Source organism: Cavia porcellus, unplaced genomic scaffold, assembly GCF_034190915.1.
Source record: "Cavia porcellus strain 051 isolate PalLab524CR breed Dunkin Hartley unplaced genomic scaffold, mCavPor4.1 scaffold_13, whole genome shotgun sequence".
Lineage (NCBI taxonomy): Eukaryota > Metazoa > Chordata > Mammalia > Rodentia > Caviidae > Cavia > Cavia porcellus.
Window position 1 is genome coordinate 60822377 of NW_026947496.1, and position 17330 is coordinate 60839706.

The 17330-nt window shown below is 35.8% G+C and overlaps 1 protein-coding gene across 9 annotated transcripts in view; it reads left to right on the forward strand.

Moving 5' to 3' along the window:
- Window positions 1-17330, forward strand: part of LOC100734733 (contactin-4) — a 901708-nt gene that overhangs the window by 710719 nt on the left and 173659 nt on the right. For all 9 annotated transcript variants that reach the window (XM_063260279.1, XM_063260278.1, XM_063260276.1 and 6 more), the window contains one exon: window positions 16845-16981. In XM_063260279.1, coding sequence (XP_063116349.1) covers window positions 16845-16981 — 137 coding nt within the window. The remainder of the gene's footprint in view (window positions 1-16844; window positions 16982-17330) is intronic.

Here is a 17330-nt window from a genome sequence, read left to right on the forward strand (position 1 = left end):
GACTTTGTATGTGCAGCTGCTCCTATTCTGATAAATCATCGACATTGCTCCAAACATAATACAAATGTAAAAACCCGTAGCACATGATCATTATTGAGCCTATTTTGGAAAACCTGTTAGGGTATTGATTGAGAGTTCAGGAAAATATTTCATTGGATGGGCATTTTAAAAGAAAATGGAGGTCTGCCAAAGTGGAATGTGCCTGAATCTCATCTCTCTCGGGATAGAAAATAAATATTACAGAATGATAATTACTTAAGAATGTTTTAAATAAACACCACTGCATATAAATTGATGAGTGAGAGTAGTTCTGTGGGGACAAATTGTAACAAAAGCTTGTTTTTCACAATAACTGATACCACAGAAACTTACGTATTTTACCCATTGATCTTCTAAAGCATTCTACACTAACGATATGACCAAAGAGTACTGTTCAGTAATCACACAAAGTGTTTTAGAAGCTTGATTGTAAACTAGGGGGAAGTTCCAGTGGCCGCTGCCTCCAGTGACCTCCCCTTACATGATCCTCAGCGTTTTGGACTCCCTTTCTTTGGTACAGCTGGTGTGCTATGGAAAAGTGTGCAGAGCTGTAGGGGGCTCTTCACACAATGAGCCAAGCAACAGTGATTTGAATAAATTTACACTTCAGTCATTCATCTTTCCATGCATACCAAATGATAAAGTTGATATTTGTTCTTGCTTTTTCTTAAATTATGGTAGTTGACATTACATTTGATTAGTTGAAAAGCAAAAAGATACCACAATTAACTGTCTGGAAAAACATAAGAATGAAAGTTACAAATTTATTCAGCGAGGTGCAATTACTGTCTATTTTTAACTGTCTAGGGTTCATTTTTCTCACTAATGTAATCATTTCCTTATGTCAGGTGGGCAACAATCTGAACTGAGGTAATTAGGCAATTTTTATTTTTTATTTTTTTGCTTCTTAGTTGAACAGACTTTTCAGTTCCATGATGGTAGTTCCTAAATGTAATTTGAATTGTTCCACTAATTGAATGAAGTTATTTACGCTTTCAAGTATTTATTTTTTAAGTGAAATATCTGCTTTGAGTATGAAAAAAGAAAATAAAATTTCCTGTAACCAAATTTGGCATAAGTGATTTCCAGTGGTTAACAATTTCTTTCTCAAAAAAAAAAAAAAAAAAAAAAAAAAAAAAAACAAAAAAAAACAAAATTATTTCTCTGGAAATAAAATAATTGGTATTTATTTTGATAGAGAATCACCCCCAGCCATATGTAATACCTTTTCTTTAGACTCTTACCCTAGAGATGAAAGTTAAATGTGTCCCCTGACTACATTTTAAATGGAGTTGCCTGCCACCATGCACTTGCTGGGGTGGTAGGGGGCAGAATAAAATTTGTCTACTTTTTGAAAATAACTCAGTTTTATCTTACTTGTTGTCATCCTCGGTTTAAGAAAAATTTTTCCGAGTATTGACTGTCATAACATTTGGCTATTACATCTATGGTTATTCTTTTGTTCTTCCTCAACTAGAATATCAGTGACATAGAAATTATCTAATTGCTTTCACTGTGACAGGAGAGCTTAATTATACATAAGAGTTGACTGTCAACTCTCCCACCCATTTGTTTTTAAACTTTGCATCAGGGTTTTCCCAGTGCTGTTTCTAATAGCCAATGCCTAAATCTCCAAATTTAATAAATTATTATAACTAAAATCACTGAGTAGATTTCCCAAAAGAAAGAAAGTGGCCCTAGTCACTTATCCATGAACTTCCTGTCTTTGTTGACAAGATAATTTCTCACAACATTAAAGCGTTGTAGCTCATAGATTAGAAGCCATAGGCTGGAGCTTAGAAGCCTGCTTTTCTTGTTATTTCAAGTTGAGGCCATTTTTTGACTTCAAGTGTACTAAATTGTATACTAGCTTATTGACAAAAATGACATTTTTTTCCTTCTTGCATGGAAGTCAGCTTTCCAAAGGCTTACTCGCATGATTTCCTTGTTCTTGATTTCTTTGTGTTAGCACCACAGAAGTCCCTGTTCCTGGTTCCTGTTTAGTGTGTTCCTACTGAGCTTGTCTTTAGGTTAGCACGGGTTCCTTGTGTTTGGTGTATGTGAAGAACAGAACATTTTACCCTAGTCAATCTTCCTTTTTTCTGTTTTTGGGTCTTTTGGTTTTTGGTTTTTGTTTTTTTGGCAAGGCGAGTGCCATGACCTATACTTGGCCAGTGTGGTCTATTCTTAATCTGTTTTTAGTAATGTTTCATCATGAAAAGCTTCCTAAAAATAAATCTATTTTCGGAAGTAGAATGTTATGAATCTTGTTACTAAAAGTAGAAGTTTTACAAAATGACTTTAATAAGTTTATGTGTTCAACACATACGTGTATCAGGCACTATACGATCATACTGGGACTGCAAGACAAATCCTTGCACTCTAGGACCTGATATTTCAGTAAAAGTTGGCTGACAAGGTATGACTAAGAAATAAATAAACTGGAAAATTTCATATTTTGCCATGAGTCATGAAGAAAATAGTTAGATTGATATGATAGAGAAGCAAAGGAAAAGCTTCAATAAGCTAAAGTAGTCAAGGAAAGCTTGTGTGAGAATTGTTCTCTGAGCAGAAACCTTAAGGCTAAAAATGAACTAAACTTTCATAGAGAAGTACTTTCTAGGCAAAAGGCAACAAGTGCAAAGGCCCTGAAGCATAAAACTACGTACCATGTTTGAAATGCAAAAAGGAAGTCAGTATTGTGTAACTCTGTCATAGTAAGGGCAAAACCTTTGAAACGTAGGATGGTGGCAAACTGCAATACATTACAAGCCAAATAGAGTTTAAACTTTAGCCTGGGTGCATGAGACGTCATTGGATGGTTTTAAACAGGGCAATGACTCACTCTAAATCATGCTCTTAGAAGAAGTCCACTCTGGTTGCTCTGTGATGAATACCTTTCTGAGGAACAAGGCCAAAAGTAGAACATCCTGTGAGGAGCTCACTGCTAATATCTAGGTAAGAGATGTTGACGGTCTGGCCCCACTGGAGAAGAAGAAATAGAAGGACTGCGTATGCCTTTTGGAATCAGAGCCAATAGGACTTCCTCATTTTTTGTGTCTTACAACCACCTAGTATATTGGCAGATTCCAAAGGATATTAAATGATTTAAGTTCACAAAGTAAGAAGCAGAGTTAGATTCTAAATGCTATGCTAGAGGTTATGAAATTTCAATGTGAATCAGAATAACTTTGAAGTCTTACATAAAGACCAAATACTAGGTCTTGCACATAGCAGTTTTGATTTGGTGGACCTGCAGCACTAGCCAAGAATTTGCATTTCAATTCGTTTTGCAAGTGTTGCTGATACTACTTGGCTAGGGACCACATTGTGAGGACCATTGCTCTAATAGGTTACTTCCAAATGGTGTGGTAAAAACTGAAGATTAAATTACATGTGAGAGAAAGTGATCCTACTGCTGTAAAAAGCTTGCAGCCTGTTGTCACATCAGGCATTGCAGCCAGTCTACATAGACAAAGCAGAATGAGAATGCTGAGGCAATTATCTTTTAAGCAAAGAAAACGAACTATAAAATGAACTTAATTCACTTGCTACTCATCTTTTTATTTTATTGTGTCTCTATAATCACTTCTTTTTGAACAAATAGTATCATAGTCACCCTTTAGAAGGATGAACTGTGGAATAAATGAATCTGACATTAAATATCTTTGTGCAATTTCTCCTACATAAAATGAGGTGTTATGAGATTAAAGCCATCTTAAGAAATAAATAGTTTGTTTAGAGAGTAAAAAAGACTGTTTTTAACATAATCCAGTGGTGCTTGAGTTTTGAAAAAATTACTGAGGCCAATCCAGTGATTTTTAGAAATAAAGAAAATACAGCCTGAGACATAAAATAACTTACCCAAGGTCCTACTAGAGCTGTTTTTTTGTTTTTTTTTTTGTTTGTTTTGGAGGAGGGGTTGAGGAGGCAGGTAAGAGTATTGTGCTTTGTAGTGAAGAAGTCACTATGTAGCCAGGCTGACCTTGAACTTGAGATATCCCTGCTTCAGCCACCCAAGTCCTGGAATTACAGGCATGTGCCACAACACCCAGATAGAGCTGCTCTTTCTGCTCTACCACATGTGTTACTTTCCTACTAATACAAAGTTTTAATAAAATGCATCTATCACCTAGATACTTTCTCTAATATTTTCTACAGGAGCACCATACATGAAATATCAGAGTAAACACTTGACTTTTTCACTTTTGGTTTTCTACATCGGTCACCTTATTGCTGAATTCCAAGGAATTCTTTCTTTCTTCTTCCAATTGCATGTAAGCTGTGTGTCTAAACTTTGTGTGCTACAGTTCTTTGGCTCTAAAGACAAAACTGTGGACTCGATGGCCCTACAAATGGTATATGAGTATCTCTAAGGTCATCGGTAAATGACTACAAAGCATTTTATGATACAGCATAGTGATTCCCCACAGATGTGTCGTACGTGTGACTGCTAGATAATATTCATCCCTGTAAAGTGGGTTAAAGGACAAAGTGACCAAAAAATGAACACAGTAGATAAGGAAATATCACCATAGAGTAAATAGTCTCTGAACTGTCCTAGAAAGAACTGATATTGAGACCCTGGTATTCTCCTGAGCATCACTGATGATAAAGTCAGCATGTTTTGTAAGCCTTTCAACTAGCAGCTCCAATAAAGTAAGTTGCTGCAGTTTTTTAAGTAGAACACACCAAGAACATGTTTCAGATGATAGTCAGTGAGAAATAATGTAGGGGTGGGAATAAAAGCTCCTCAGCTCAAGAGAAACCTTATACCACAGAAGAAAGAATCACTTCAAGGGCGATACATTGAAATGTTTTCAAGTGTCTCTATAACGTCATGGAAAGCAAAATGTAGCTGTTATACTTCTTACCCATTAAAGAGTATTGTTTAAATTATACAGTTTTGCATAACTAGATCCATTTGTCTCATAGTGCTGCTTATTTAATAGAAGAGTTCTCAAACCGTTGGTTTCTGGAATCCTTCCTACCCTGCAAGCTACTGAAAGCCTTAAAACAATTTTGTTTTTCTGGGTTATATCTAATATACTATTATTAAATAAATCTGAGGATTTAATTTAGTGCTTCATTCACTTTCAAGTGACCAAAATATAACCTGTCTCTATTATCATATTTTAAGAAAAACTAATTATATTTGTCTAAGCAAAAAGTTTTTGAGGTAGTTGACATTATTTATACTTTTCGGAAATCTTTTTAATGTTAATTTTAATAAAAGACAGCAAAAACTTCATGTGTATTTCTCTATTTGTCATGTGATGCTAGATTTGATTTTTGCTTAAAGTACATGAAAAATATGTGATCTCACACAGATCTGTGGTTAGAAAGAAAGGATCTCATGAACTTTATGTGGGAACACTGGAACTTACACAGTCCTGAAGCTATACTTTGAAAACCCTAAGTCCAAAGAAATGTCCCCTCTGCCATGTGACAGATTACACATATCTCGAGAAACTCTAATTAGAAAATAAACATTGGAACTGAGTAGGCCTCTGTGCCAGTTTTAAGCAAACCACTTGTGGATCTGGACCTCAATATTTCTGAAGTTCATCTATAAAATGAGGTAAATACACTTAGCTTGCCCATAGATATGAGTGTCAAAATGTTATACATGTGTGATGCTGGTAAAATGTTCCATAAGTGTCCATGATTACTTGTATTTGAGGGGAAGGACAAAGGAATAAATTCAGCTCACATGGAGTAGATTCAGAGGCAAATTAGACAGAGGCCAAACTGAGGAACACAAGATATATGTAAAGAAATTAATCTGTACTGGACTAGAATCATAGTTTTGCTTATGTGGGTAGAATTTAGCTTAGCGAATCAATCCTGAAGCCTTTTAAAAATGAGTATGTTGCTGGCTTAGCTTTTTAATTCCATGGATCATTTATAAAATACTAAATATACCACTGGGAACAAAAGAAACACTACTTGTTGTTATAGAAATTGGTTAACAACAAACAAATAAACCAAACACAGAAAAATAATACAAATGGTAGCACTTGGCTGTTGGTGCCAGATGAGTGGTGCACGTTCAGAGGATTACAATTTCAAGGTCACGAAGGGCTTCATACTGCAGAGTGTGTTTGCTTTACTACAGCATAAAAAACTCACTAGAGATAACAAAGAGGGAGAACATTCCTGAAAGACAAGCTGATACGAAAATTTGGAGGTAGGAACTAGGTTAATGGAAGTGAGGATAAGAAGTCTATTATTTTTTGTAATCTATGGGTTCCCCAGCCACAAAGAGAAAGTAAGGAAACTTGATGAGAACAAATGACAAAGAACTTTAACTATTAACCTAAGTATAGGAAATAATGGTAATTTAGTACACTCTCTTAATTTATAATGTTTTCTTAATTTGTTCTCTTAATTTGTAATGTTCTTTTATTATCCATATTTATTTTGTTGATGAATATTAATAGAAATTTACCCACTATGGGTTGCCTTCTGGTGCATCTCCTCAGAGGTGAATCCTCCAGGTAGTCTAGAAAGTAGACTTACTGGATATCACCTCCTCAGTTAATTGTTGCCAGAAACAAAGGGCAATTGTAGGTTCCACAGAGATTGAGACCATTAGTAGGAATTTATGTGTGAAATAAATAACAGAATAGCCAGAAATCCTGTTGGTTTAAAAGGCAGTTAAGCTAAAGGATTTGCATTTTAAAGTCAAAGACAACTTTCGATAACATCAATTCAACCTTCCATTAGTTCAAAGGAAAAGAATTGGGTTCTAAGGCTCCAAATACAAAGCTCTCCTTACAACAATACAAAATATGGTTAACCGTATAGTGTTTGTAAAGTAATCCTGTATTTATTATGTTTGTTTGCATGAAATTTTTAAGAAGTGTCTGACGTTGAGACCAAGGCAAAGCTGCTTTAGCTAAAGGAAGTGTCTTCAAAAACCCATACTTCAATTCATGGAATTCAGTTTGAAAGTTGAAAAGATGGGAGAGTAATGCTTGGTGCATAGGGAATGGGCAAAAGCTTGAAATCAAGAAGTGAAGATTATTACAGCTTGATTCTGACCCCCAGAAAGGAAAATAAGTATTTCTGGTAAAACTAGTCTTTCCTTCCAATGATATCTGCAAATTGGAAGTCAGGAGTTTACAAGAAATCTATAATTCTAAACTGAAGATTCTCTAAAATAACATTGGTAAGTGAGTAGTTTTAATTCCAATATTGGACACTGGATTTGAGCTACATGAAGATTCTTTTCATGATTGCATTAAAAGTTTAAGAAACCAAGTCAAAAGATAAAGATTTTGGAGGTGTTTATAGAGAGATGGTAAAGTGAACCCAAGTAATGATCTTTAGGCTCTTAAAGCCCATTACCAGTAAAATTCTTAAGCAATGTTAGTGAGACCTCTACACTACATGAAAATGATTCATTTTCTCTAAGATTGTGTAAGCAGTCAGAAAGAGTTGTGAATGACCCTAGGTCATCTTTGCAATAATAATGTTAAGAATTGTGGTTATCATGTTCTTTCTCTTAGATTTTTAGTAGTCTAAGGTCTAAGACCTATGCTGGATTTTTTTTTCTGTTAGAAATTTCAGGTTTGGAGAAATTGGAGAGTCAGTTGTTTCTGAAAACTGTTGGAGCTATTCTGCTCCATTATATCTGCTTGAAATATAAATTGTTATTGCATAACATGGTGTAGAGCCTTCCTGCAGATAGCCAGCACAGGCAGAGAGACCCAAACAGATCCACCTCTGCTTGCCAGCCACCACCATTGGAAGATTTGCTTCCTGTGGGCAGTCAGCAAGAGCAGGAAGACCCAGCCAGATCTGCCTGCTTCCTGGCCACCACCATCAGAAGTCTTGCTTACTGCAGGCAGCCAGCACAGGCAGGGAGATTCAGCCAGATCTGCCCCACGTGCCCACAAGCTACCACTGGGGTCTTGCTTCCTTCAGGCCAGAAGCACCCCCTGAGTGAATGAGACAAACACACGCCTGTGTGCCTGCCGCCATTGGGGGTGTCCTGGTATAAACACACAGAGAGAATAAGCAGCCATACCACTATGCACCCCAAGGCATCAGGAAAGCCCCAGTGTAGCTGCACAGGTCTGGAGAAGCCCACCCAATACCCTTCTACCTCTCTCAGAACCTAGGGTCAGAGAAACCCAAATGCCTGACCCATTTCCTACACCATGGAGGAGCAGTCAACGTGGAAGCGCCTGGGACCCATAACCAGCTTGTCAGGAGGAAGTCAGGAGAATGTCAAAATGAAGGAACAAAAAGCAAACTCAGACCTCCAGCCTACACCAAACAATCTGGGAGACACAGCCATGGAAGAAAATGGAAGTCACACATCTGAAATCTCTGAGAGGATAGCAAATGAAGTAAAGAAACAACTTCATAAGACTGTTGATCAGATCAGAAACAATGTCTCAAGTAAAAGAAGAAGTCACAAGTATAATGAAAGAATTGCTGAACATATCTAAAGAAGACATTGATTAAAAAAATGGGAGTATAGATAAATGATAGAAATCTTGAATGAACAATATAAAAGGAATTACAATGCATGAAACAAATTCAGAGATATATCTAGGAAATTAAAATTTTGATTGAAAGGTGGCAAAACTGCTTGAAAGAGACTGAGGATAGACTTTCACACCTCGAAGACAGGATCACAACTAAATCAGGAAAGAAAAGAGCTCTTAAAAATAACAAGGAACCAAGAAATAACAATTCAATGTCTGTGAAATGACACAAAAATTATTTAAGTAATAGGTATTAGTGAAGAAGTAGGGTTCAACATAAATGAAATAAAAAGGCTATTTACAGAAGTAATAGCAGAAAACTTCCCAAATATCAAGAAAGGATCTGGCATACAGACAAGTAAGGCATATGGAACTCCAACTAGCCATAACCAAAGTAAATCTATACCCAGACACACAATATCAGGATCCCAGAAATTCAGCACATGAACAGAATATTAAACACTATTATAGAAAAGAAACAGATCATCTATAAAGGAAAACCAATCAGAATCACAGCACAAACTATGTTGTGCTGTGACTGACTTGTCAACACAAACCATCAAGTCAAGAAGAGTTTAGAATGAAGTGTTTCAAATCCTGAAACAGCTTCCAACACAGACTGATGTACCCTTCAAAATGGATGGAAAAATAAGATACTTACATGGTAAAGAGCAACTGAAGGAATTCATGACCACAAACCACCGAGTGAATGAGACAAACACACGCATGTGTGCCTGCTGCCATTGGGGGTGTCCTGGTATAGACACACAGGTAGGGAGAGGCAGCAGCCACACCACTATGTACCCCTGGACATCAGGAAAGCCCCGGTGTAGCTGCTCACAGAATGGTTCCAGGAACAGCAGCAGAGGAGGATCACCACGTAACACAGGAAACTGAATGAAGGGGAAAAGTAGAGGGCCAACAGCAGGAGGAAAGCATGGCAGAGGTGAACCAATGTACGCTAGTTTAAGTATTAATGTAGATGGCCTCAGTTCACCAATAAAAAGAAACATAAGGAAAGTAGATCAAGAATTATATCTGACCACCTCCTACCCCCAATCCAGACTGGCATGCGGGGTTCCCTTGGGAAGCCCCAGGGCACAATGGCAAGGGGTCACGTTGGACAGGTCATCATGTCTATCCGCACCAAGTTGCAGAACAAGGATCATGTGATCGAGGCCCTGCGCAGGGACAAGTTCAAGTTTTCTGGGTGCTAGAAGATCCATATCTCCAAAAAGTGGGGCTTCACAATTCAGTGCAGATGAATTTGAAGACATGGTGGCTGAGAAGCGCCTCATTCCTGATGGCTTCGGGGTGAAATACATCCTAAACTGTGGTCCCCTGGACAAGTGGCGGGCCTTGCATTCCTGAAGGCTGCCACTGCCCCCCCCCCATAGCAAGCTCATCAATAAATCTTATCTCTGTCCCACCAAAAGAAACAAGATCCATCAATGTACTGTATACAAGAAACACATTTAAGTTGAAAGGAAATTCATAGACTGAAAATCAAAAGATAGAAAATAATTGTTCCACAGGACAGAAAACCAGAAAAAAGCAAGGATAATTTGCCCATCAACTGCAGAATGAATAAGATCTGGTATTTTCATACATTGGAAGGCTACCTAGCTATAAAGTAGGATAATCTCAAGGCTCTTGTAGGTAAATGGATGCAACTGGACATCATGTTCATGGGCAAAATTGTTTGGACTCATACAGGTGGATACCAAGTTATATAGGGTTGGTGGGATCCAAAAGCACAATAAATATTATGAAAGTGATAAGGAAGAAAAACTGTGTTACTGAATTTGGTTATTAAAGTGGTAACCACTGTCAATTTCTTATTCTCTTGTCTTGAACCCTTGGCTTTTTGAAGGTGGCCTGATCTAGGGTTTGTGCTGCTGGGATCAAGGGGGACATGATGCTGTGACTGATTCACACAGTGTAAAGCTAGGATTAATGTTGTCATTGCTACCTGCCCTAAGAGCAGGTAGCCTTAGTAAAAGATAAGAGACAGAAAGAGGCTTGTTGCTGATTTTCACTACTGTGTTTTTGCTGTCTTCTGCCTGCTATGAATTGTTTCTCTTGTGTGTGTCCCCAGGGCCATGCCATTCTGCCTTAGAGCCAGCTGACTATGGACTGAAACCACTACAAATAAATGAGCTTAAATAAACCTTTCATTCTTTAGAGATATTAAGTGTATTATCTCAGCAATGAGAAAAACTAAGACATATATCTTCACGAGTTTTACTTATTTTCTCTTAGAACAGATTAAGTATTTCTGTTCTGTTTAGATCTTTGACTCATTCCAATTTTAGTTGAGTACCTGGTGGAACATATGGGTCTAGGTACAACCTGTGGCATGTGGAAAGCCAGCTTTCCCAGCACTGTTTGCTAAAGAGACCACCTTTTTTCCAGAAAAGAGATTTTGCCCCTCTAACAAAAATAACATAGCTGAGTATGCCTGGAGCTGTTTTGGTATCTTTTATTCTGTTTCATTGATCCACGAATCTGTTTTTATGCCAGTACCAGTCTCTTTGTATCACTGTAGCTTTGTGGTATAACTTAAGTCTGGGATTTTTATGCCCCCTGCCTTGCCCTTATTACCCAGAATTGTTTTTGCTATTCTAGTTTTCTTCTAGTCCCATGTAAATTATTTTATCCAGTTCTGTGTGGAACATTATTGGTATTTCTGATTTGGATTGTGTTAAATCTATGTCGAAGTTTTGGAAATATGCCCATTTTCACTATATTTGTTCTGTCTATCCAGGACCAGGATATATCTTTCAATTTTCTAATATCCTCTTCAATCTCCTTTAATATCCTCTTCAATCTCCTTTTTCAGAATACTATAGTTTTCATTGTAGAGGTGTTTCATTTCCTGGCTTACTTTAATTCCTAAGTATTTTTTATACTCTCGTGAAAGATGTAGTTTCCCTAAATTGTTTATTAGTGAGTTTCTTATTAGTGTAGAAGAAGGCTATTGATTTTTGAGTGTTGACTTTGTATCCAGCTGTGCTACTGAATGTGGTTATTAAAGAAGTCTTTTGGTGAAGTTTTTGGGATCTTCTATGTAGAGGATAACTTCACCAACAAATAATAATAATTTAACTTCTTCTTTACTCATATCCTTTCTATTTGTTTCTTTCCTCTACTCTCGCTAATGTTTTGTGAACTGTATTGAACAGAAGTAGTGATAGCAGACCTCTATCTTGTAGTCTTGTTCTACTATCCTCATCTTGTTCTTGATTTTAGAGGCAAAGCTTTTATCTTCTCTCCATTTAGTATGATTTGGCTGTTGGTTTTTTATAGATGGCTTTTATCAGGTTGAGATAAAGGCCCTCTCTTCCTTTTTTCTCAGTGACCTTATTATGAATGGATGTTGAATGTTGTCAAATAGTTTTTCTGTGACTATTGTGATAATCATATTGTTTTAATCCTTCATTTTGTTGATATGGTATATTACATTTAATGATTTGTATATACTGAACTATCCCTTCATCCGTGGAATGAATCCCATTTGGTCATGCTATATGAACTTTTTGAGGGTTTGCTACATTTCATTTGTTAGTATCTTAATGAAGTTTTTGCATGAATGTTCATTAAAGAGATTGGCCTGTAGTTCTCTTTTTTGGTGGGATCCTATTCAGATTTTAGAATGAAGCTAGTGCTTATTTCCAAGAATGACTTTTAGAGTGCTACTTCCTTTTCAATTTTATTAAATAGTTTGAGGGGCACTGGCGTTAGATCTTCTCTAAAGTTCTTGTAGAATTTCACAGTGAATTTGTCAGGGCCTGGACTTCTTTAGTTGGTAAATTTTTAGTTATTTCTTCAGTTTCACTGATGGATATTAGCTTATTCATGATTTTCTTATCCTGTCAGTTTGGTAGTTCATATGTTTCAAGGAATTTATCCATTTCTTCTGAATTTTCATTTTATTAGAGTACAGGTTCTCAAAATCATTACTGATACTTTTCTGTATTTCAGCAGAATCTGTTGTGATTTCAACTTTTCATTTCTAATTGCATGGAATTTGGTCCTTTCTTTCCTTATTTTGTCATATTAGCTAAGTGTTTCCCTATTTAGTTTAATCTTTCAAAGAACCAACTCTTCAACTCATTGATTCTTTGTAATATTCTCTTAGCTTCAATTTCATTAATTTCTTCTCTGATCTTTATAATTTTCTTCCTTAAATTAGCTTTGGATTTGGATTCTTCTCATTTTTTTCTAGGACCTTGAAGTGTGTCATTAATTTATTTATTTGAGCTTGTTCCATTATTCTAATTTGGAAACTCACTGCTATGAATTTCTCTCTTAGGACTGCTTTCAGTGCATCCCATAAGTCCCAATTTGTCATACTGGCATTATTGTTTAATTATAAAAGTGTCTAATTTCTTCATTAATTTCATCTATGATCTATTGATTTTTTAAGAGGATACTGTTTAATTTCCATATTTGCATGTTTATGTGGTTTCTTTTGTCATTGAACTCTAATTTAATTGCATGATGATCTGATCATATTCATGGCATAATTTCAGCTCTTTTGCATACATAAATGTGCTTCATTGACTGGTATGTAGTCTATTTTGGAGAAAGTCTCATGTGCTTCTGAGAAGAATGCATATTCTGTTGTTGGATAGAACACTGTAAATATTTATTAAATCCATTTGTTCAAAGGTTTGGTTTAACTCTGATATTTGTTCGTTGATTATTTTGTCTAATTGATCTGTCTGTTTGTGACAGTGGATTATTCAGATCCCCTACTATTGTTCTGTCAGTGATTATCTAATTTTTGCATTCATTAGTGTTTAGCTTTTGGAGTTGAGTGTGCTGGTATTTGGTGCACATATGTTTATAACTGTAACTCTTCCTGTTGAAATGGTCTTTTATATAGTGACCCTCTCTGTCTCCTCTGTTCAGTCTTAGCTTGAAATCCACTTTGTCTGAAATTAGGATAGGTACTCCTGCTTTTTTCTGGGCTTCTGTTGCATGAAATATTATTTTCCACCCTTTGATTTTTAATCTGTGATTACCTTTTTGACTGAGTATGTTTCTTGCATGCTTCATATTGTTAGGTTTTCTTTCTTAACCATTCTGCCAATCTGTGTCTTTTGATTGGGGAATTGAAACCATTCAAGTTGAAAGTTATTTCAGAGAGATAATTGACTTGTTTCTGTCATTGCATTATTTTCCTATTGCTGATTTCTTCATTTTTTACTGTTTTGCTTACTGCTTGTTCCACCAGTGTATTCATTCTTTTTGACTTGACATTGTTGACTTCATTGCCTGTTTCTCGGATAACCTTGAGAATTTATAATGTTGGTTTGGTGGTCATGAATTTATCAAGGTGCTCCTTTTCCGGAAATATATTATTTCTCCATCAATTTTAAAGGCATATACGTTAAGTTGAAATTAGAAGTTGCTGCCTTTTAAGAGTTAAAACATTTTCTCATCTTTAAGGTTGGTGTAAGAAGTCTGCTGTGATTCTAGGGAGTTTTCCTTAACATTATATTGAGATTTATAGCTTAGAACAAGATTTAAGACATCTTTTAGACTTTCTAGAAAGTGCAAAAATCTCACCCACTGAGATATAATTCATTAACTGTAAGTTAGCAGGAGTGAAAATTTTTAAGTATGTGGGTTTTGCTCTGTACATCTGTAAGTGGCATATTAAAACAAATACTAGCACATTCAAAAATTAAAAACAAAAAAGTGACAGGGATTTAGCTCAGCAGTATAAGCACCCGCCTTGCAAACATGCAGTAGTGAGTTCAATCCCTAGTACCAAAAATAGATAAGTAAATAAATAAATAAAATAAAATACTAACACATTCTTTTTCTTTCTCTCACATAATGTTTCATTCTTCATGTCAATAAGCATGTGTCCAGGTACTCACTTTGAGAGAAATATGTTTATATTATGTCATTTTTGGCCTGTATGAATTGATTTTACCTTAAAAACAAAGAAAACTCTTGATGATGTTTCACAAACACTAATTCAGATACTAAATTCACTTTAGCCAGCATGAACAACTACTATTGCACACTCTTGTTGAGCACTTTGACCTCGATAACTGTTGGAAGAGCCAGAATGAGCTCTCAGAATTGTCTAATTAGAAGTTTGCTGTCTTTTCAGTTTGTCTCAAAGCCCTCTCTTTCCTGCAGTATATTCTTTTGACATGGCAAGGTTTTGCTTCTTTCTGTACTGTTTAAAAGAAATCACCAAAAAAGCCCAAGTGTTGCAGGGAAATCTGTGACATTGAAATCTCTGTCTCTGCGTGTGGTTTTGATGTTTCCTTTTTGAACTTCAACTTGACATTGCTTCATAAGCTACATTTACCCTTTTATTCCTTTTTCCTTACTCTTTCAAAAGTTTGGCTTTGTTGTTAATATTCCACACAGATTTCTGTGACTTTTTTTGTTTGCTTTGTTTTCATGGGCTCTGTAGGAGGTAAATATTCAGCAGGTTGAATGTGAAATCAGGCACACAACTGCCATTAGTCCTATCAGTGTTGCACATTAGGTTCTCCCAGAAGAGATCTGGAAAAGTATTACCTTTTGAGCTTCCTATGCATTAGCAGCAGGAAGATGCAGGGCAGTGGCCAACTTGCAGCTCTTTCAAGGATGTAGGTTATAACCCTGCTTCAAGTTAATGCTTGTTGATGTTATAACTTTTTTTCGAATTTGACCCTTTCGGCCTTCCCTCTTATGTAGCTATGCATCATCTCCATCAAAAAAGGATTTGTAAAATTGTGTTTTGTTCTTTGAAAAACATGAAATTGCTTATAGATAGAAGAAAGCAGCATTTATTCAAGGACCTGGAGACCTCTGCTGGTTAAATGATTCATTGAGTGCTTTTCCAGTTTTGTTTATTATTGAAAAGGTGTGCTGTACAGCTTGACCTCAAAAGAAGCAATTTCATTTTGAATTAAATTCTGGATGATTTGAAGTTTCACCAAATGAACATGTTGGAGTCAAGTCACCTAAAAGATATGTTAAGAATATTGAGTAACCTCTTCTAACTAAATACTGCTGTAAACTCTGATTATTAGGTTTTTATCAGTAGGCATTACCCTGTGAAAATGCCTTATTGACAGATACCATTTCTAAATGAGAGCTATGGGTCTTCTACATGACTTTGGACAAAAAAAGTCTACACAGTGTATTTGCCATTATAGTTAACAATGTGCATTGTGCTTGAGGCAAGATCTGGTGTATATGAAGACTTTATATGAAACATGACATTAACATTATTTCACCCACTGAGACCCAAAAAGGAAAAATAGTTTTTTCAGTTAAAACATGAAAAAGGAGATAAGTTTGGGTTGTGGAGCTGATGTATGGCAGGGGATAATATCAGAATTAATTTCTACTCCTAATTCCTTTATTAAGCACTGGGTAGAACTTGTTTTATTTAAAGTTTTATAAAAACATAAACTCACTCAAAGATTTGGTCTTTTAGGGCCATATTGGTCATAAATATGATATCAGTAAATAATAAGCAATAATTTCATCAATCTTCAAGGAGAAAAAAATAACAAATCTTGTGTATACATGAGTTAAACATGTTACCTAAGGAGAATGTAAGTATCACTGATAGTAAAACCCCAAAATACAGTGACTCAAATATGAAATTAATTTCTCTCTTCCATAATCTGTCCAAAAATAAGCACAGAGGTCTAGTGCTGATTGCTAGAGATCATTCATGGTCAAGGTTGTTAAGTCACTAATTCCATCGTATGGCAGCTTCCACTTTTGTGTTCAAGGCTGTTTCTGTTGTTACTGTTTTCCACACAAACCTTGTGAAGGATCGAGATGAATCTGGGGCAAGAGTCTAAGTGAATAACCTGGAATTTACCCTGTTCATTTTCACACACATACAATTTGTGTGAACTTCATCATAATGCTGCCTCTTGCTGCAGACAAATCTGGAAAAGCATTGTATAGCTGAGAATTCACAAGTACAACCAAAGGTGGTGGGATAGTGTGGGGTTTTGTCCTACTAAAATAACAAAATAATAATACATACTTGAGATATACAGTTAATTTTTTCCTATGTATTAGGTAACTTTTGTCCATTCTGCCTTCAGTGATTGAAAAGACCAACTTCAGTGATTGAAAAGACCAACACAGATGGTGTAGAAGCATATATTCCCCTATTGAACCTGCAGCCAACATTGATAATTATATAATATCTGGGAAATAAATTTTATAAAAGTCTTATTTTGATCTGTAATTGTATAAGATAAATACAGATTGAACATATAGTAAATGTATGCCTTTTCTTTGCTTTTTGAACTGATATAGCTCAACCTAATTGGATTCAAAAAATAAATGATATCCATGTGGCCATGGAAGAAAAAGTCTTTTGGGAATGTAAAGCAAATGGGAAGCCCAAACCTACATATAGGTGGCTAAAAAATGGTGAACCACTGTTAACTCGGGTAAGCAAATTGATGGTAGATATATCTTAAATATTGCTTTTAATGTTTAATATAGCTTCATTGTTATTGAAGTAGGAAAATGGCGGGTTGTTTCTACAACAAAGAACAACTAAAAGCCATAAATAGTGGAAAATGGAATGCAGTTAACAATTACAAATTATAAATAAATGCGGGACGCTAGCCATGTCCAGCTGAGCTTCTATGCTAAATCTTTGATATTCCCAGGTTAACATTTATAGCCTTAAAATGCATCAGTTACATAGATGGCCTAGAATACGTAATTTTGCTAGGATGTAAAGAAAACACATTCCAGGATATTCTACAGGAGAAGGCATATGATAAAGAAGTG